Source organism: Alosa pseudoharengus, unplaced genomic scaffold (genome assembly GCF_046254945.1).
Source record: "Alosa pseudoharengus isolate Yale_2024_CS ecotype anadromous, Long Island Sound unplaced genomic scaffold, YU_APseudo_1.1 YU_APseudo_1.1_scf_12, whole genome shotgun sequence".
NCBI lineage: Eukaryota > Metazoa > Chordata > Actinopteri > Clupeiformes > Clupeidae > Alosa > Alosa pseudoharengus.
The window spans coordinates 28048333-28069759 of NW_027468587.1; the positions used below are offsets into that span (position 1 = coordinate 28048333).

General features: G+C 45.5%; 1 protein-coding gene across 1 annotated transcript; it reads right to left on the reverse strand.

Annotated features, from left to right (window-relative positions):
- Window positions 1-10630: 10630 nt before the first annotated feature.
- Window positions 10631-13140, reverse strand: hoxa2b (homeobox A2b). The gene is made up of 2 exons (XM_076280650.1): window positions 12216-13140; window positions 10631-11628 (listed from the first exon to the last, which is right to left on the reverse strand). The coding sequence occupies exons 1-2, from the start codon at window positions 12574-12576 to the stop codon at window positions 10901-10903; spliced, it is 1089 nt and encodes a 362-aa protein (XP_076136765.1). The 5' UTR covers window positions 12577-13140; the 3' UTR covers window positions 10631-10900.
- Window positions 13141-21427: the final 8287 nt, after the last annotated feature.

The window sequence follows — 21427 nt, forward strand, 5'->3', positions numbered from 1 at the left end:
AGAGATACGGAAGTAATAGTTACAGTTCGCTGCCCTGCCGCAATGACCATTATTCAAATCAAACGCACATGTGTGATTCGTGCAACAAGCCATGGAGCACGGCCGCCGCCAGCCTCACTGTTCAGAAACTTCAGCCACCACCGCGTCATTGGTCGACGAATACCGTGTGCATCGGTGTGAAGCCAAGTCTGATTTAAGATCACAAACTTCACAGCTATGGATAGAGGATATTTCTGCTGCTGGGGGGCGGGGGGGGGGGGGCATCGCACTGTGTGTGTATGGTAAAATTAACCATTTCACATTTCTACATAACATAGGCCTAAACAATTTCACATTTCTACATAAAGGCATCTTACTAGTCCTGATACCACATCCCCATTTGTGGGATTTGATTCCGTTTTCATTTCTTAAGAAAATGCTCTCCTTTTTAGGTAGAAATGTTCTATGTTACAATTGAGCTTTCCTTCGTTGAATCACAATTTTATGGAGTCCCTGAAGGACCATGGTGGGGAAGTATCTTTTTAGAGGTGGGAATTTATTTTTGGAGCTCCCTCCTCATAGTTTTGCGTTTTGAGGAGTATTTAGAGGGAACGCAAATATATTGGAGGGAATGCATATATTGTGAAGGAACGCACAACTACTGCGAGAGAAGGCAAAGGGGCTCTAAAATACATTCCCACCTCTAAAAAAGATAACCACCATGGTTGCGTACATTTTCACCATTTGATGAGACAAGGTAGTTCTTCTTTGTAAGAGGACATGGTTACGTAGCGCAGGTGTACAGAGTAATTACTGAGGATGCCAACACTCAGAGTTATGCGCTAGACCTCCCAGGCACCGTCCGTATCCCTGCTGAAAGCGCTGTCCGTGCACCGCCGGGAAAAAATCAGAGGCGAGGAGAGATGGAGCTACCGTGTCGATGAAATACTCTGCTGCACGCAACATTATTTCACGGTAAAGGACAGATCTGAACAGATCGCCTACACACCACCTCTAACTAGAATGTGTGGGACCTCCTCCTGGTCCCCAGGGTCACGGCTAAGTAATGTTCTCATTGAGATAAATGTCCTGTGAGTTGGGAGGAGCTTCAGTCTGGGCTGAGCTGCTGTTGGAAGAAACAGAGATGCTGTCCAGTAACCAGAAGGAACTCAACTCCTCCTGACCCTGCCAGAGTGTCCTTGAGCAAGACACTGAACCCCAAACTGCTCCCGATGTGCAAGTTGGCACCTTGCATGGTGCCATTAGTGTATGAGTGTGTATAAGTGTGTGTGTGTGTGTGTGTGAGAGAGAGAGAGAGAGAGAGAGAGAGAGAGTGTTAGTGTGTGTGAGACTGGGTAAATGAGAAGCATTACTTTGTAAAGCACTTTCCGTGCTTTGATGAGTAGAAATGCTCTATATACATGCAGTTGTAATGCAGCCTATTATCATTCTGTCCTGTGTGTTTGTGTGTGTGTGCACGCACACGTGTGCTGGGAATGATTGGGAGATGGTGGGGCCCATCTGTGCTTGAGTGACACACACATCCTGTCATGTGGGCGGGGCTGTGTGCTAAGGTGTGTGCACACCACCCCAACAAACTCCACCATTTTGTTTTAGCATTATATTTAGCTTTTTCCTGCCCCCCTCACATGTTTAAAGGTGCTCTAAGCGATGCTGGGCAACGTCACTTCTGTTGACTTTCAAACAAAACAGAGAGCTAGCTCGCTACTTCCTCCCCCTCCCTCCCGTGCTGCTCCCGTGCAATTGAAACTCTCTTAAACGTGCATCTCGTCTGTGATTTGCTGGAACAGTTTGTTATGTTTTCATGGGCTAGGTTTGCCCAGGTTGTTTTTGTTGCCGTTCTTGGAGCCTGGGCTGTCCACAGAGATTGCTGTTTTTTACAGAGTATTCAGGACACAGACAGCTAGCAGTTGGTTAGGTGCTGTTAGGTGCTGTGACATAAAATGTTTTAGCCTAAAAAACGCATGGCGCGATCACTGCATAAATGGGGGATATTGGCCCCCCCTTGTGCGGGGCGTGTACTACTGCTACCCTATTTGCATACATTTCCGGGGACAGGAAATGGCCTCTCATTTGGAAGTATCTTCGTAATCAACCATCTTTGATGTTTCTTCGTCATTCGCACTTCATCTTCCATCATCCAGGAAGCCCAGGAGGATGACATGTATCATACTGACATATAGGAAAGTAGCTCACAGCGCCATCTAGCTGCTGTGTTTGTGTGTAGCTGCAGGATGGTGAGCATGCTCAGTGTGTTGTATTTAAATGGTGGGAAGCCTGCACAAACCTAGCCTGGCCATTTGCCATCCCCTTGGTACGCTTCGCTTCTACAAGGGTTTGGGATCTCGGCTACTGACGAACATTTGCAAGCTGGATGAGTGGACTCTGTAGAAGTTTGAAACGATTGGATCTGATTTCACCCAATCGCTAACGTTTGGCTGTGACGTATGTTATGCGCCAGCTCGATCGTGAAGTAAGCTACACTACAACGCTCAGAAATTGCGTGCGCTGTATAGCCTACAACAACCATTCCCACCAGAGTGAACAAGATGGATGTAAATGACCGATGCCAGCTTTGAGATACAAATATTTATTTGACATCGCGCTTTGTGCCGTTAAAGGGAATGGCAGATGTCATTCTCATTGGTTTAAATGATGTAACGCCCCAAACACACCCAGACTGATTAAGAAACCTAGGAACACCTTGTTGCGCCATGCGCTCGACGTTTGATAACGAAAACACTCCCAATGTGGACTCGACCTCCTACTAAATTTGAATAAGCTTTTGACGAGTGACGATGCGCTTTAGAATGTCATGATAGGGCCCACACACACACACACACACACACACACACACACACACTCACACACACACTCACAGCACTCACACACACACTCACAGCACTCACACACACACACATAATACACACACACACACACACATAATACACACACACACACCTTTGTCACACATAACATGAGAGTGTGCTGATGAGAGACATATGGAGACGAGTAAAGAGGACACACACACATGCACACAATCTCTCTCTCTCACACACACACACACATAGACACACACCTGTGAGTGGTCTAATGGTCTTGCAGAGATAAGAGAAGAGGAGAATCAACCCCCTATACATCACCTAGACAGGAGTCACACAGAGTTGCTGTCTCACACACACTCTCTCTCTTTCTCTCTCTCACAAACACACACACACCCACAAACTCTCTGTTTCTCACGCACTTACACACAGAGTTGCTGTCTCACACACACTCACACACACACAAACACACACACACACACACACACACACAAACTCTCTGTGTTTCTCACACACTTACACACACACTCGCACACAGAGTTGCTGTCTCTCTCTCACACACACTCACACACACAAATTTTCACAAACACACTACCACAGACTCACTGAAAGAGGTACAGATGAACATACACTCACAAACACACTCTCAAACATACACTCATAAACACACTCTCAAACATGCACTGATAAACACACTCTCAAACACACACTCTCAAACATACACTCATAAACACACTCTCAAACATACACTCATAAACACATTCTCAAACACACACACTCATAAACACACTCTCAAATATACACTCACACACACACTCTCAAACATATACTCACAAACACACGCTCAAACATACACTCACACACACTCTCAAACATATACTCATAAACACACTCTCAAACATACACTCACAACTCAAACATATACTCACAAACACACTCTCAAACATATACTCATAAACACACTCTCAAACATACACTCACAACTCAAACATATACTCACAAACACACTCTCAAACATATACTCATAAACACACTCTCAAACATACGCTCATAAACACAACACGAGTCGCATAAACCCTCACACACCACATCAGGGTTGTGCATGCCTCCCTCTTTTCCACACACACTCTCTTTCACTCTCAGACACACACACCACATCAGGGTTGCCATGCCTCCCTCTGCCTCACCCACCTTATACTCTCATACACACACCATGCTCTCTTTTTCTCTCTTATACACACACCCACACACACTCTTCACCATACACACCATACCCTCACACACACACTCACTCACTGTTTCTCTCTCTCACACACACACAAACACATATGCTGTGTGTATGTGTGTTGAAGGTGATCTCTGTGTGACCCTGAGATGACCTGGCAGTGATGGAGTCCTCTCTGGGCAGAGGTCACACGCCCCCTCACCTTTGACTTCAGGATGTGGAGACTCCAAGCTTTCGCCATGGTCTGAGTATGAGTGTGTTTGTGTGTGTGTGTTTGTGTCTCTGTGTGTGTGTGTGTGTGTGTGTGTGTGAGAGAGAGAGGGAGAGCTCCATCCTCTTCAACGTTGGACTCCTGTCAACAGTGGAATGTGCCTCAAATACATCATACACACACACACACACACACTCACACACACACTTGTGCACACACACACACTAATGTGCTCACGCACACCTATTCAGACACACACACACACACACTAATATGCTCACGCACACCTATTCAGACACACACACACACACACATTGTCACACAAGTCTACATACATATGTGTTTGTGAAATATACATGGATTAGTGTGTGCATGTCTGCACTCGTGGGAATGTGTGTGGCTTTGAGTAAGAGCAGGGTGCAACTTAAGTGTTCCATTGGAAGGATGACCGGTGTCCCTTTTCCTAACGCACGCAGCACTCTGGCGTAGTCCGTTCCAGTGATTATAGTGGAAGCTAATTGTTGCCGCATATGCTCCGCGAGCGTGCGCTTCAGTTGCAGCCCGATGTAGCCCGGCTGTAACGCTGTGATATGGAAGCAGATAGGTGTGTGTGTGTGTGTGTGTGTGTGTGTGTGTGTGTGTGTGTGTGTGAGGTATGTAGCTGTACAGTTAACGTGGGTGACCTGAGCGTTTAAAGGCTTAGCCTGTAGGGCTGCAACCTGAGGCTCAGGTGTTGTTTGGGAAAGGCTTAGTATCTGCGGTGTGTGTGTGTGTGTGACAGGCTTAATGTCAGATGGGATTCACACACACCTGCTGTCCACAGGGCTAAAGATAAAAAAGAGCCCTGACAGTTATGACACTGAAACTGTAAATAAGCCCAAATGCTGGGACGTGTGTGTGTGTGTGTGCTTATTTACTGGGAAGTGTGTGTCAACATGCGTATTTGTATGGTGTGTGTTTGTGTATATGTATGTGTGTGTGTGTGTGTGTGTGCGCCTGCTTGCATATTTGAATGTGCGTGTGTATGTGTGCGGCTGCTTGCATATTGTGTGTGTGTGTGCGTGCCTGCTTGCGTATTTGAATGTGTATGTGTTTTTGTGTGTGTGTGTGCGTGTCTGCTTGTGTATTTGTGTGTGTGTGCTGTGGCTGTACAGTTGTGGAGAGCTTCTGGAGATGACAGATGTCTACACACAAATGCACAAACACACACACACACACACACCACAATCCTGTCCTGGGTGTGGGAGGGTGTGTGTGTGTGTCTGTGTGAGTGTGTGTGTGTGTGAGTGCATGTCAGTGTGTCTGTGTGCGTCAGTGTGGGTGCGTGTGTGTCAGTGTGTGTGTGTGTGTGTGTGTGTGTGTGTCAGTGTCTGTGTGTGTGTGTGTGTCTCCAGTGAGATAAATACACAGCTTCTTCAGTTTCTGCTGTTTTTATTTTATTCACTCAAAACATCTAATTACACATGTGTGGTTGATAGAGAGAGAGAGAAAGATAATCTATTAATCCTGGAGGACATATATCTATTTTGTCAAATATCGCTAGTAACCTAAGCATCCATTTCAGTCCCTCTAATAAATGAAGGACTGAACTATTTATGTATATAAATGTGTATTTGTCAACATTTTTGTTTGTGTGGATGTTGTATAAGTAAATATGAATCCTTTTTTATTAATTTTCAATACAATTGAACCATTTGTTCTCTGAATGAAGCGCATTCGAACTGAATGAATGAATGAATGAATGAATGAATGAATGAATGAATGAATGAATGAATGAATGAATGAATGAATGAATGAATGAATGAATGAATGAATGAATGAATGAATGAATGAATGAATGAATGAATGAATGAATGAATGAATGAATGAATGAATGAATGAATGCTTTTTTTGGTATGCACCACTTCTTCAGCTGTGTGTCTATGTGTGTGTGTGTACAGTATGTGTGTGTGAGTTAGCTCTTGCTGTAAAAAGCAAAGCACAAAGCAGCTAATACATATTTTCTCCCATCTTACCTCACTTCTCGCGCACGCTGTGTGTCAGAGAGCTGCCATATGCCTGCCACCTATCACAGCTTGTGTTTGTGAGGTGATTAGACTTTGTATGTGTGTGTGTGTGGCGGGGGGGGCAGCACAAGAGAAGAACCAGAGTTTGTGTATGTGTGAGGGAATTGTGTTAGATTTGAAGTGTGTGTGTGTGTTGGGGGGGGGGGGGGGTTGAGTGAGTGAGTGTGAGTAAGAGAGACAGAGATATTTTCAATGTGTGTGTGTGTGTGTGTGTGTGTGTGTGAGGAAGAGAGCAGCTAACATATGTCAGCCGCCCACCTGCTCCAGTCTGACGAAGGGGACAGCAAGGACTTTTACTGCAGTGTTTCCATGGTAACACACAAGGGATTGCGTCCTGCTGTAGGTGGAAGTGAGGCTAATAGTCCACAGCCAAGAAAAGAGTGTGTGTGTGTGAGTGTGAGTGTGTGTGAGAGAGAGAGTCTTTTGTGTGTGTGTGAGAGAGAGTGTGTGTGTGTGTGTGTGTGTGAGAGAGAGAAAGAGAGATGGAGAGAGTCTTTGTGTGTGTGTGTGTAAGAGAGAGAGAGAGAGATGTTAATTTAGATGAGGCATATAGAGGGAATGCATTCAGCATTCCTGCACTGTTAGTTTATGTGTGTTTAAATGTTTCTTCAAGAGTGTGTGTGTGTGTGTGTGTGTGTGTGTGTGTGTGTGTGTGTGTGTGTGTGTGTCTTTCCACAGAATGGATATATCAGTGCTAACCATAAACCAACTCCTCTCACCTGGTACTTGTACTCAGCTGTATCTTTCTCTTTCTTTGTGTGTGTGTGTGTGTGTGGTTGGGGGGGGGGGGGGCATGTGGCAACAAGAGCAAATCCAAAGCTGTGAGAGACTTTATCAGTGATAGTCAGAGCAAGAGAGGGAGTAAAAGAGATTACAGTCTGTGTGTGTGTGTGTGCCTTCTATGCAGAGAGGCTGCCTTACATCTTCCCAGCTCTGGCCCAAAGCTGGTCTCCTCCCTTCATCCCTTCTGAGTGCCATGCAGCTCATGCAGCTCAGGGCCTCCAGCACACAGAGCGCATCGGCCACACAGCACATTTGAGCTGCACATTTGAGCTGCAGCAATGCTTCCCACCACCACACAGATGACATTGGAGTCAGGTGGAATACATTCACACAGTTGCAGTTTGGTTTTCTTTATTTCTTAAATATGTTTATTTGTTTGTTTCTCATTAAAAGATGACACGCTTCGGTGAGGCCTTCTTCTTGGCGGGAGGGGCTGCTGTTGCGGTCATCCGCTTGGCCGCGGGACTCACCGGAGGCGCGAGCTTGGTCCACTCGCTGATGTCACCGCAGAGGAAATAAGAATGATTTAACCATTCGCAAGACTGCCAAAACATGATCAGTGTGTGAGAGAGAGGAGGACAGCTGATTCTGGCAATGGCCGTCATGCAGTTCTCTCTAGAGATCGGGGGTGGGTTGGTAGGTTACACAGATGTTTTAAGATTGGTAGTAACTCTGAAATCCATAAATGTCTTTATGTGATTCATAAACAGGGTCTCGAGCTGTAATTGCAGTTATGTCGTGTCGCTAAGCCGCAGCCTGGCCGTTAGCGGGAGGCTCTTAACATGAACAAACCAGAATGCACCAGCACTGCTGCGGGACAACAGACGGTTGTGTGAAAACGTCGATGTGATCCGAGAGACGGTATTAGAATCATTAGATATTTTAGGTATTAGATCATTCCTTTGTAGCTCGTGACCTCCGGTCAGCGATGTGGGTATAGATAACAGGCCAGTGTGTAGGCCTAATGTAGCTATTCAAAAAATGTAGCCTAACCTCGTAAACTAAAGGTAGATTAACGGTCAGGCGTGAGGCTGAGGACATTTCAGACGGGCCTAGAATAGGGCCACAAAGGATGCACACTCCACCGGTAGCCTGTCACTGAGTTCACGCTTCAGGGAATGCTCTAGTTCCAACCTGGAACATCAAGTTCGAACTCTTAATTTAAAAAAAAAACATTATATATGCCATCCTGACGCATAACCCTAATCATTGGAAACAGTTCCATTTTCGATTAAAGTCACTGTTTATTTTATTGTCAGATCTGATAAATAAGTAAGCCTGTAAGCCTATTGTTTTACATCACATTTGCTATACGCAGCTTAAGCTACTTAGTGTACCGACCACCAGCCAGCAGCTGTTGAGAGTCCAGTCACGTCAGGCAGTTCATTAAGAATTTCCTCTCGTGTTGAAGCTCACAGTTGACTTTCAGCAGCTCGTGCGGGTGACGTAGCTTCCTGGTCGCCGATGGAAGCTTGGCTGTTGAAAACGCAATGCTTTCCTCCTGTCTCCCTCTTTCAGTATGTGTGTGTGTGTGTGTGTGTGTGTGTGTGTGTGTGTGACAGAGAGGGAGGGGGGGGGGGCGGCTCCGAGTGAGCAGATCAATAGAATAAAGGCACGGGACGGCACAGATTGACTTCGCGGAAAACCACCCCCTTCACTGAATACGCGAGACCAAACTAACCATGTCCGGCCAGGATTTGGAATAGACATATAACGGACCCTACCATCTTAGTATTAAAAATAATATTTCATGACAACATTTTAAGTCTCTGTGAATAATCAACATTGTAGCCTATGGTATACTAACAGGTGCACTGTAGATTGATTCAACTCCTGCAGTTGGTAGGCTGGGCTAAAAGTGGGCCCGAACAAAAGCCATTCCGCTGAGGGAGAGAAGTTCATATAGGACGTATGAGAAGAGGGGTGAGGATGACGTCATGGTCCGTCCTTCGCCAGATTGTCATTTCTGTTGTTAATCGCGCCAGTTCTATGTAATTAGAGCGAGACAGCACAAAGTTACGAAAGTGAGGAGAGAAGAGACCAGTTATAGCTGGCCCGCATAGCGCGCGGGTAGCCATACGCACCTCCTCCATATGCGGAGCTCAGAAATGGCGCGTCTGATTAGTGGACTAAACAACACCACCGTGTTGGGACTGGCATCCCTTCAGATATCACATTGATAAAGTCGCCACCCGACCCCACATCAACCCGTGCATGCCCTCTGAAAAGTACTTTTAAGAGTAAATGTTACGATGAAGACATCAAATCCAGGGACGCAGTCCAAGCTATAGACTATATAGACTCGTCCCAGACGTGGCCTGTAGGCCTGAAACAGGCCGACCTGACGGAGCAAGAGTGGTGTCTCACAGCCATTTCACTACTGACTGGGTGGAAATCAGAAAACATACTCACAATTAATAAACTAATAAAGGCATAAATACAAACAAATAAATACATAATAACCTATTTGGGTTCTGCGTGTGACCAAACTCCTTGTCATAGCTTGCATTAGTTACTTGCACAAGTTGTAACATTTATATGATAATAGTAAACCTATACCACCAGCAAAACCATTTATTTGGACTCCAAATAATTCAACTTTAACATAATACTCATTAATTTATTTCAGAAGTTAGGCTACTTGTGGATTATTGTATTCCATATGCCGTGCATTCAGATCGTATTGGAAAATAGAAAATAGAGGTAAACTGAAATGAAACAAAATCAAATAAATATTCTCTGGCAAAATCAGACTGAATTACGCGCTACACCCCCTCGGCACGCAGTCTCTTGTCGAAGGTTTAATAGGCCATAAAATGTAATTGCTCAACTCCAAAACGGCACTGGCTTACAGGGCGAGCTCCCGGGGCCGGCCGGTACACGAGCCGCCGTGTTTTTATTTGTGCAGAGAAATCAATCTCCTTAATGGCGAAAAGTCATTCATAAAACTTAGCCTGATTTACGCATTCCGTCACAGCTCGGGCCGGCTCCCCGCGCCGGGGAAATATTATCTTCAATTTGAAATAAACCCTAAAATTACTCCGTTGTATTTTTTTTATAATAGCAACATATGTGTTGATGATGCTGTAGTAATGCAGACATAGATGGACATTTCCTTTTTTGTTTGTAGACTTTTTAGAGACTTTTTAGAGGTCTCCTTCCATTAAGTAGCCTAATATTTTGATATTGTTTTAAGCACAGAGCGGCTCGGCTTTAATGAGCCCATAAACGCAGGTTACTGCTGCGGTGAAACACACACACTCTTCCTTTAGGCTCCAAAGGCCCTTCAACATTATGCAAACTAGTTGGCCTAATTATAATCTAATTAAAGTCACTTGTTGCATGAAACCTTCACATTTAATTTTTATAAATTGCAATATTTTCCCTTCTTCAGAAACAAACATATTTATCTGTGTATTTCGCCCTCTGTGGGTATTTTGATTGTCCAGTAAATAACTTCGTTTAAATAAAAATGTATCCTCACTAAGAAAATGTGAAATAAATGCACAACACTGACATTCTCTATAGTTACAAGTACAAATTTATTCTAAGAAAATATGAAGTTACCTGAAAGGGATACAAAAATAAAATGAGAAAATATTTATTTGTTTCCTGCATTGCCGAACTTGTAAACATAGAATTCTTAATTCCGTTATTAGCAAACTTACCTCTTTAGGTTAATGGACTAATCAATTACATCATGATTAAAGAGGGAATCGCGCCGAAAGTGTGAGACACTGATTTTAGAGAGGAGTGGACACAGTTCTGGACTTAACTTGTGCTGAGTGTTTGGTCAGTAGCTCAAGTGGTGCAGATCGATGGTAGTGAGCGTCTCTGAGAAGAAATCAAATCCCTCAGATGAGATGCCTACTGGGCTATCAACCGAATCTGACAGACCTGGGGACACGGAATCCGAGAGATGGAGGCAGGACTCCGAGGTGAAAACGTGAAAGTCCTGCAAAGAAATGTCCAGGGCCGGGGAAGCGCCATTGTCCCGACCAGCTGCGCAGTCCACCGCCATTGTTGCGGCGAGGGCCGAGCCGGGGGGTGACGGGCTGGGGAAATGTTTCGGATTTTTCTCATTACTGCTTAGAGCAGGAACAGTAGCGCTCTGGCTCTCGCCATTGTGCCCGCTCTGTGACTGTTGTGAAGTTATGGTATTCTGCTGGAACTGGTATGTCTCTCTCTCCAAAAGAGCTCCGCTCACATTGTTCCCCGCCTGCTCATAGAATGACTTTCCGTCGCCCTGATCGCTGTCCTCCTGGCCCTTACATTTCCCCTCGCCGTGATGGTTCTCCTTGCACTGGGTCTGCCGCTTATGTTTCATCCGCCGGTTCTGAAACCATACTTTCACCTGCCGCTCAGTTAGGTCCAGCAGCGCGGCGATCTCCACGCGCCGGGGTCTGCATAGGTACTTGTTGAAGTGGAACTCCTTCTCCAGCTCCAGGAGCTGAGTGTTCGTGTACGCGGTCCTCAGCCGCCGGGTCGTCCCGCTGCCACCGTCCGAGAGCTCGGGCGATCCTGCGGAGGGTTCAGCACACACGCGCGTTATTGATAAGGCAAGCTAATTACAGACAGTGATTTTTACTGTTTGCGGCCAAGCCTCACAAACACGTCAAATATATGGCGGTTCTCCGGGGGGCATAAATTGTTTGTGGGAATCCAGCCATGGTACTCTAATAATTTGTGCCCAGCAGCTCAGTGCCAGAGCGCAGAGCTGGTCAAGAGGAAGAGGACCTGACCGGAGGAAGATTAATGGACGCGCCAGCTGCCGACTTGAGTAACAGCAATCGATCACTCTTCATTACTGTCAAATATTAAAATTCATGCACTGCTCCACGAGCGGCGCACATCATGAGGGGGGTTTAAACGCCTTCCAGGACATAGGTGGCCCGGCACAAAACTTTTACACAACAAATCAAACAAACACTGACCGTTAAAACGGTGCACGAATGGAAAATAATAGAAAATTATATGGCTACAGAAATGTCAGGATCATCCTACAGGTTGATACTATTTTAATGCACACGCGCAGCACAGGATACAAATGCAACATTTTAAGCCACATTACCATGACATGAAATGAAACACATATTTTAGTGCACTACCTTGAGGAGAAAAATAAATGGCTCCCGTGTCGTGTGCTGTCGCCGTGGAAGTTGCCTGGTTCTTCTTGGAGGCTTTCTTCTCCTTCATCCAGGGGTACTCAGGGGGTAGTGAGGCGGCGGGCAGTGGACAGGTACCGACCAGGCTCTGCTTGGGCCGGCTGTGGCGGGGGTGACTGCCCGGGTTTAGACTGGGGATGGTCTGCTCGAATGGAGGAGGAATCAGTGTCGAGTGGGAAAGCGTCGAATTCTTGATTGATGAACTTTGAAATGCATCACCGACAGGGGGAAAAGACGTCAGGCACTCGGCGAGCGACGGCTGACTATTGATAAAACCCGTCTCTCGCTCGAATTCGCAATTCATCTCCACCACGTTCGACAAATTCAGCGTTCGTAAATCTGTGGCCCAGAAAAAAATAATGAAATATCGTGGCCGTTTTTTTTAAAACTATTTTACTGATTACGGCCGTATGGGGACCGCGATGCCATGAAACTATTGCTTTCATGGAGACAAGGTTGAAATTGGACCGTACTGCTTGTCACATGATTAGCCCCGTCCAATGACAATTTGGGGTTTAATCAAAAGAAGCCAGTGTCTGTGTGATTGATCGAAAGAGTCTGAGGGGAACGCCTCGCGCTCGGGGTAGGGCTGCTTTATTTACACATTTATGGTCAGTTTGTCCCACTGCCCCGTAGATCTTAAGTAGTATATTTCAGAAGCTGTTGGCCTGTGACAGCGTGCGCACCGTGCGCTCATCTCGCGCGTCGCATCCCACCGCTGCCTGTCACATCACAAATCATGTCAACACACGGGCCTGTCTCGCACTATTATCAAACGTACCCATTCTAATATGTAGAGTTTGTGGAATAATTCCTCCCAACAAAAGTGTGCCCGCGGATTCGTGCGCGTTCTCATCTCGTTGCATGCATGCGCGCCACTCCCCCGCGCGCACACAGATGCTTGGCAGTCTCGCGCGTTTACACACTCCAACACAAAGCCACATGCGTGAACGCGCGCCCAAGAACATCCGTTGAAGAATATGTTGTGTGTGTGTGTGTGTGTGTGTGTGTGTGTGTGTGTGTGTGTGTGTGTGTGTGTGTGTGTGTGTTTTCTGGCGGGTGAGGAATTCGTACTAATAATATTGGATGTTCAAAATGGAAGCCGCAGAGTAATACACATCATGGGTAGCCCTCAAAACCACTGCCCAAACTTCTGTGATTGTGGAAGAATATCCAGCACGAAGTCCACATCATAATCAATATTCCATGAAGTTATTTTCCAATAATCATGACTAGCCTATAGAAAAGGAACAGTAACGAAGTATGCTATTCTCTACTTGTTAAGCCTCTGCTACTCTGCTACACTGTGAAACCTTTGCCTGATGTCCCGCATCGTTCATGTGATGATGTCATATATTCCCTCTCCTGATGAATGGAAATCGATTGAGCCTCAGCAGCTCAGGTGAGGTGTTGAGACGCGCAGTGGTTCAGCTGCGTTCTGCTCGAGGAGCCCGCGTGGAGGTCAGGGGAATGTGCTTCTGTAGTCACTGTTCTTGAGCCCACTGCAGCTCCTGTTCTGCGGCACACTGACAAACACACATACACACTGGAGCCTACTGTACGTCTGCGCGCTAAGCTGTTTGTGCTGGGCTGTGATAAATGTATCCGCTTAAAAAACATTTTCAATCAAGTGGCGTTGCCCTTGTTATGTGCAAGAGTCCTGCTCTGCTCGGAGAGTGAGTAGGCCGCGAGCACTTTATTGCTTATATTCCAAACAAAGAGCCCTGGAAGCCTGCACGCGATCAATCTTCCTCGCCAGAGGCCGTGACAGCTTACTGCCCCAAGAACACATTTAAAGCATCTAACGCTCTCCCGTCTCATACTCGCCCTAGACAGGCCCAAGCACACACCACCACCGTACAACAATGTTTACTATTCTTCTGCACCCGTTTGATTTTTAACGACCAATAACCGGAAATGGACTATGTCAGATTTCGATGTTGGGAAGGTGGGAGGGTGGCCAGCGCCAGTGTTTTCCTTCGTTTTGCCACATTTAGGAAGTATTTTCTCTTGTGGAAAAGATTATTCTTATCGAAGAAAAGCTTTCGGCATGAGTAGGATGAACGGTTCTAAGGGAAAGAACGAATGTTTTCGGGCCACACTGGAGCCTTTGTATGGAGAGGAGCGTGGGTGTCGGCATTCTTCAAATCTTCCCACTCAGCCCCCTTATTTTTCTAAACCAAACCGCTATTTTCTCACGGTTAGAAACACGATTTTCCACTGTGTGCAATTCCACAGTTCCACAGTCTGTAATTCGGTGTTAAAGCCTATTTTCTCGACAGAGATCTGAGATTTTGTATCATGCGCGCGCGTCAAAGTGAACCGTGAACCGTAGCAGGAGACACAATGGCGCGCGGACACACCTTTTGAATGAATAAAAACAGCGGAATGGCAGACAAGATGTGAGTACTAGACTGTCTCTCAGAAGGGTGTGCGAGAGACGTTATTCATTTTAATTTTTAATCATGTAGCAAGGTGTGAACGTAACAGAAACTATTTAGGCCTAACTGCTAAATTCATAAACAATATTAATGGCAGTGCAATATTCGATTATGAACTTGAAACATTATTTGTAAATATTAAAATAATGTGGTAGGCTACGCATGCTGTCGAAATTTGGTTTAATTATTATCGAAACATATAGCCCATAAAACACTTTTTTCGAAAGATTACTTGTAAAGGACTAGCACAAAGGCTTAATTCTATATTAACTGATTTTACACATCATAAAACATCAAAGTATACGGACCAACAACCGACTCCTAACTGTAGGCTATTTTATCTTTTTAATTTTCTTTCGATTTTGGTTATTTTGTTATTTATATAAACGTTATAAAACATTAATGTATTTTTGTTCACAGATAAATTAGCAGAGACCTTTCTGGGGAAAAAGGCCAGTGTGGCTACTCCTGAGAAACCGGGTGATTATTAGTGCGATGACGGCTGGCTATTCCGAGCTCGTTTTTTCCCGCAGCGCTGTCTTGCGCCGAGCACTAAAATGTGGACTTTATTTGATGTAAATAAAAGTGGTCATCTGACGTCCGAGCCCATGGATTCTTGTCAGTGTGCATGATGTGTCTGGCGCGCAGAGAGCTCGAACGCCCGCGTGGCCCGCTGACCGGCTGTTCTGGAATAAATCACGGCGCTCGAGATCTCGGCTGAGAATGAACTGCGATCTCAGCTTGACAGACTATTGTAGCCTATACATATAAAGACTTGATTTCTACGGCTACATGATAATACTACTACTACTACTAATAATAATTAGTAATAGTAGAAGTAGGCCTTGTAGCAGTAGATTATAATTACTATCTAATTACTAATATCATTAGGCCTACAATTATTATTATTCTAAAATGTATAAGACCTGCCTTTCATAACTGAAGAAAATCGAACTTTTACTATTACACTTGAACAAAATGCTTTTAAAATTCGAACTAAATTTACATAACAATTTGTAATTTGATTGATTATGAAAAACATTTTTTATATACATAGGCTATTATTTAACGCTCTCCTGAGCGTTTGAGGAGTACGAGAACGAGGATAGTTTCTGACCCCAAAAGACCAGCATTTACAGTCCAAAATGAGAAGGAATTCCGTTAACGAAGGGGCCGAGAACGGAGGCGCGTCCGATGAAAGGGCAGCTCGGGGCGCGAGGTTTAATAGCTGCTACTACAGACCCCGGTTGTGTGTGAATTTGTGAGCTTAGTGCGCTCGAGGGTGTTTATTTATATGACCGGAGGTGGCGGGTGCTCTACTGGCACTGTTGTCCGTGATGGATGAGGCTCTCTCTCTCTCTCTCTCTTACACACACACACGTAAACATATTGCCCAAGCTCACTCGCACTATTGAAGGGAACTGCTGCGTTGTTTCCGTACCTATTTAGAGCATATTGAACTGAATCATACATATTGCTGCCAGGTTGTGACGTTCGCTTTAGCGTGTTTTGAGGAGGTGCACGTCTGGCGACGGCGTAGGGCTTGGAAGGTGATGCAAAGGCTCTGCGTGGCGACGGCGTCGATTTCAAGTCATAACCACATATTAGCAGATGCTGTTGTTTGACCAGAACGGAGGGCACAAAAACAAACAGTAAACGCAGGACTCTTTCGAGTCTGTGCAAGCCGAGGCTGCGAGAGGGAAGGACAAAATTCGGCAGGTCTGCAGATCCGCTTCTCTTCCGTCTCCACAACAGAGGATCTGGACACAGCAGCCTGTCTGATTCGCTTGACTTCTTCATGCTTAGTCATAAAATAACTGACCTTTAAAACTGAATATTAAAGCAAATTGAAAGCATATTTTATTTGGTTTTGAATTACTTTCCCCAGAAAGGCCACCAGCTGACTCAAGGCTATATTTGAGAAAGCCATTTTCTGTACTAGCTGTGCACTTCTCTGCTGTGGAACCATACCAAAGCGGACCAAGGAGAGGTGAGAAGGGGATCGGAGGGGAGAGGAGAGTCTCAGCTGACCCCAGAGAGAGGCAGGATTCCCACTGTTGGAGCTTCTGACAAGCAGTAACACATGCAAACACCACCACCCACGCAGAGCCTCTATACAGCTGGCCACAGCTCTCCACACACACTCACACACACACACACACACACACACACACACACACACACACACACACACACACACACACACACACACTCACACTCACACTCACACTCACACTCACACTCACACACACACTCACAGGCCTGTGGGACATCCCAGCTGAGCATATGAGGATGTTTTTCGACCAACAGAGAACGCGTTCTGACGTTTTGAACCTTGGTGCTGTCTAGTGAACCAGGCCGCATTTCCACCAGTTTAGAACAGCACCAAGGATGCGTCATCAACAATAGGTGTTGCATGCAAAACAAAAGTTAATTAGAGCCATAAACAGGACGATTATATGACAGCTGTTCTGTAAAAAACGGCAGAACAGAAATGAGCAGTGTATGCAGCGTATGAAGCGTAGTGCTAGTGGGCTAGTTTTGTTTATATGGAGTGTATGAAGCGTAGTGCTAGTTGACTAGTTTTGTTTCTATGGAGGGAAAACTGCTTTTAGCCTCCTCCCTCTGAACGGGACGATGACACTCCCACCCTTTTTTGGTTCCAGCTCCGAACCAAAGTACCACGTTCGGAACCAGTTTTTGTCGGTGGAAAAAGGCTAAGAGAGACCCGCTGGTGCCAACTCTGCTCCCCAGACCCGTCAGGAGAACCTGTAGCACCGTCAGGAGGCCCTGTAGCACTCGAATAAGGGTTAAGATCAGAGCAGAAGTTTGTGTGCGTGTACGCGTGCGCGTGTATGTGTGTGAGTTTGTGCGTATTTGCGTGTGTGTGTGCATGTGTACCTGTGTGTGTGTGTGTGCATGAGTGAGTGTGTGAGGGGGGGGCTCCCTGTCTGGCCCTGACGGCTCGGTCACGCCAGCCTGCCAGCCTGACCTGCAGAGTGATGGATTAGGGTCAAAGGTCACCGTGCAGCTTTGGGTTCCCCAGCTCCCGGAAGTCTCCAGAACATGAGCTCTGGGCCTCGACCACGGAATTCCTATGGAGTGCAGGAGGAGAGAGAGAGAGAGAGAGAGAGGGGCGAGGGAAGAGGAGGGAGGGAGAGAGAAAGAAAGGGAGAGAGGGAGCGAGAGGGAAAGGGAGAGAGCTTTATGGAGGGGGGCTGGTGTGTGCTTATAGTACATTATCTAAATGTGTGTGTGTGTGTGCTTATACATTATCTAAATGTGAGTGTGTGCTTATAGTACATTATCTAAACGTGTGTGTGTGTGTGTGTGTGCTTATAGTACATTATCTAAATGTGTGTGTGTGTGTGGGGGGGGTGTTTGGTCTAAGTGTGTGTGGTTTGAATATGTGGCTTTCAGAGAGAAATTAAATGCATTTAGCCTGTTATGAGGTCAGTGGAATCACCTGCTGTCAACTAACTCGGCCTTCAAAAAGAAAGGTGTGTGTGTGGATATGGATGTGTGTGTGTGTGCGCATGTGTGTGAATGTTTCCATGTTTGGAAGTGTGTCACTTATGCTGGCAGTTGTGAGTGATCTGTCGACACACTGAGTACTAATGTGTGTTGAGAGGGTGTTATGGTGTTTCTGTGTTAAGCGTGTTTTGTTTATTTGATGGTGTGTATGTGTTTAGTGAGTGTGTGTGTGTGGTGGGACAGTGGCTGTGAATGAAATGTGTGTGTGTATCTGTGTACAGGGACAAAATACATCAAAATGTATTTTAAAATAAAATATCAAATACCCTAATTTTAAGTGAATCCAAATAAAATGCTATATTTTTGTATTTTGAAAATACTAAAAATACTCGTTAAAAGGAGCATCAGTTTGCAAACCTTCCATATCTGTCAATTTAATCTATCCCTTGATCAGTGCACTGACTCTGTTGATTAAGTGGACAGTGTTTGAGAGCAACAGCTTTTTCTGCCTACCTGACCTGCCTGTTACATCTCATATAGCCTGAATACTGCATCAGAGATGAACTCAAAGTCACAACTGAACGTGTCAAGTGGTACAACTAACCACCGAAATTATTGAGAGCCACAGAAAGTGGGCTTAAATCAACCTAATGCAGGTCTATTACCTTAAAATAACAACTTAAAATCAACCCAATGCAGTTCTATTACCTTAAAATATTGGCTTCAAACTCATGGTACACTGACATATAATACGGAGAATGAAGTCCAAAATGCTTGATATTGCACTGTTAGCATTTTTCCACCGACAGGGAACCGGTTCCGTTCCCGTTGACGAACCAACATTTGAATCATTTGGAGCATTTCAGCCAAACAAAAAACAGTTTGGATCGTGGCACTTTCGTTTGGAGCTGGAACCAAAACATAGTTGTTTTTTCCTGCGACCCCGAGTGGGTGTGTCATTCTACCATTCAGAGGGGAGCAGGCTAAAAGCTGGAGTTTTCCCTCCTCATCAACTGTTGCCATGAGTAAACAAAACTAGACAACTAGCTCTACACTGCAGACATTAACACTACACTGCAGACATTAACACTACACTGCAGACATTAACTAGCATTTTACACAGCTGGTTAACACTACACTGCAGACATTAACTAGCATTTTACACAGCTGGTTAACACTACACTGCAGACATGAACTAGCATTTTACACAGCTAATTTTTGCCGTTTTTACGGGACAACTGTCATATCATCTTCCTGCTTTTGCATCTCATTACCTTTTCTTTATGCAGCACCCTGTTGATGACATCATGGTTCGGTTCTAAACTGGTGGAAATGCTGGTTCATTAAAGATTCAAGGGATTCTGAACGGAACCGGTTCAAGAACGTGTTCTCTGTTGGTTGAAAAACGTCCTGTATAAAGCGGTTGATCAGGTAGGATCATGGCGCTTTTAACTAACTGGGTACCGTGTAAGCGTTAAATAGGGTAATATTGACGCCAAGGGGCATAAATATGGGCAAACATATTTTTCATCGTGTTGTGTGCCCCATACCCTCACTAGTGCCCCATACCCTGACTAGTGCCTCCATACCCTCATTAGTGCCCCATGCCCTCACTAGTGCCCCATGCTCTCACTAGTGCCCCCATGCCCTCACTAGTGCCCCATGCCCTCACTAGTGCCCTATACCCTCACTAGTGCCCTGCACTTTGCTGTGCTGTATTCTAAAGGTCCCAGACTGCAAGGGCATCAGTTCCTGCTGGGACCCACCTGCCTGCCTAACAGAACCCTAGTGACAAAGTCACCCTGTCCCCAGACACACACACACACACACAGACACACACCCCACATACACGCACTATGCCTTTACACAGATAAGAAAGAACCTCTGCGAAAAAGTCATCACACAGTTATTACACACACACACACATACACCATTGAGTGAGCTTTACAGTCATACACACACACACACACACACACACACTACTACACCATCATACACCACAAACACATACACTATGCTCCATTACAGACGTTCACCCACTACACATCAACATATTTATGTCCAAACCGCACACACACCTAAAAACAAATCAAACTTGATCAACTGTACTCAAATGATCTGGGCGTGAGTTAGACATGGTTCCAGTGTTAACTCCCCTCCCTTCCAGTGTGCAAATCAACACTCAACACTGGAACCATGTCTAACTCACGCCCAGATCATCTCTGAGTCACCCAGTTGCTCAAGTTTGCTCTTGTTTTTAGGTGTGTGTGCGGTTTGGACATAATATGTTGATGTGTCAGTGTGCAGTGAGTATGTTTGTAGCAGAGGTGTGTTTCTGGTGTAAATGTAGCATCGGTATGTGTGAGTGTGTGTGTGCCGAGTGTGTGTTTCCTGCCTTACTTGGCCCAGGCGAGGGCGACGGTGAGGGAGTTAAGTCTTTCAGAGACGAACAACGTAGTCACAGGAAGTGCGTCATAACAAAGGGACACCAGACCCTATTGGGAACAGCTGTACTGCAGGCAAAGATGGTTGATTACGAAGATACTTCCTGAGAGGACATTTCCTGTCCCCGGAAATGTAGGCAAATAGGGTAGCAGTAGTACACGCCCCGCACGAGGGGGGGCCACTTTCCCCCATTTATGCAGTGATCGGGCTCCCTTTTTAACATTGAGGTCTATGGCAGAATCCAACAATTTCCCAGAATTTGTCAAAGCCTTATTTTTCTGAGCAATGGATGCACATTTCGGACACGGTATCATGATCTCCAAACCCTCCTGTCCATTTCAGGAGAATGTCGTGACAGTATGACCCTCCAGTCGGGAGAAAATCAACATTAATGAAGGTGTACACCAAGTTTGTTTTGTACTCCGGCTTCTGTCTGGCGTGGAACCGAGGCGTTCAAACGTCAGTCATACGTCAGTGACACGCCCCTGTGCAGGCGGGGACTGAACCAGTGCCCGTCTCTGACTGAACTACACTTTGCCCTTATAGACATGAACTAGGACGACCCATCTTGCTACGCATTAATTATCTTTGCTGCAGGCTTGGAGAGGAGAGAAAGTGCATCATAACAAAGGGACACCAGACCCTATTGGGAGCAGCTGTACTGCAGGCTTAGAGAGGGAGTTAGAAAATGAAGCCAAAAACTACAAGCTTCCCATGCTGCTTCCTTATGTTGGAATGTGTAAAAATGTACAAAAATCAAAAGGATGCCTTCTTGTATGTGATTTCTGCAACAGA

What these genes read in the sequence shown, in the direction of transcription:
- hoxa2b (XM_076280650.1), bottom strand. Translation starts at nt 12,576, where the DNA reads ATGAATTGCGAATTCGAGCGAGAGACGGGTTTTATCAATAGTCAGCCG. An exon ending in CATTTATTTTTCTCCTCAAG is followed by an intron (nt 11,629 to 12,215) that starts GTAGTGCACTAA and finishes AACCCTCCGCAG; the next exon opens with GATCGCCCGAGCTCTCGGAC.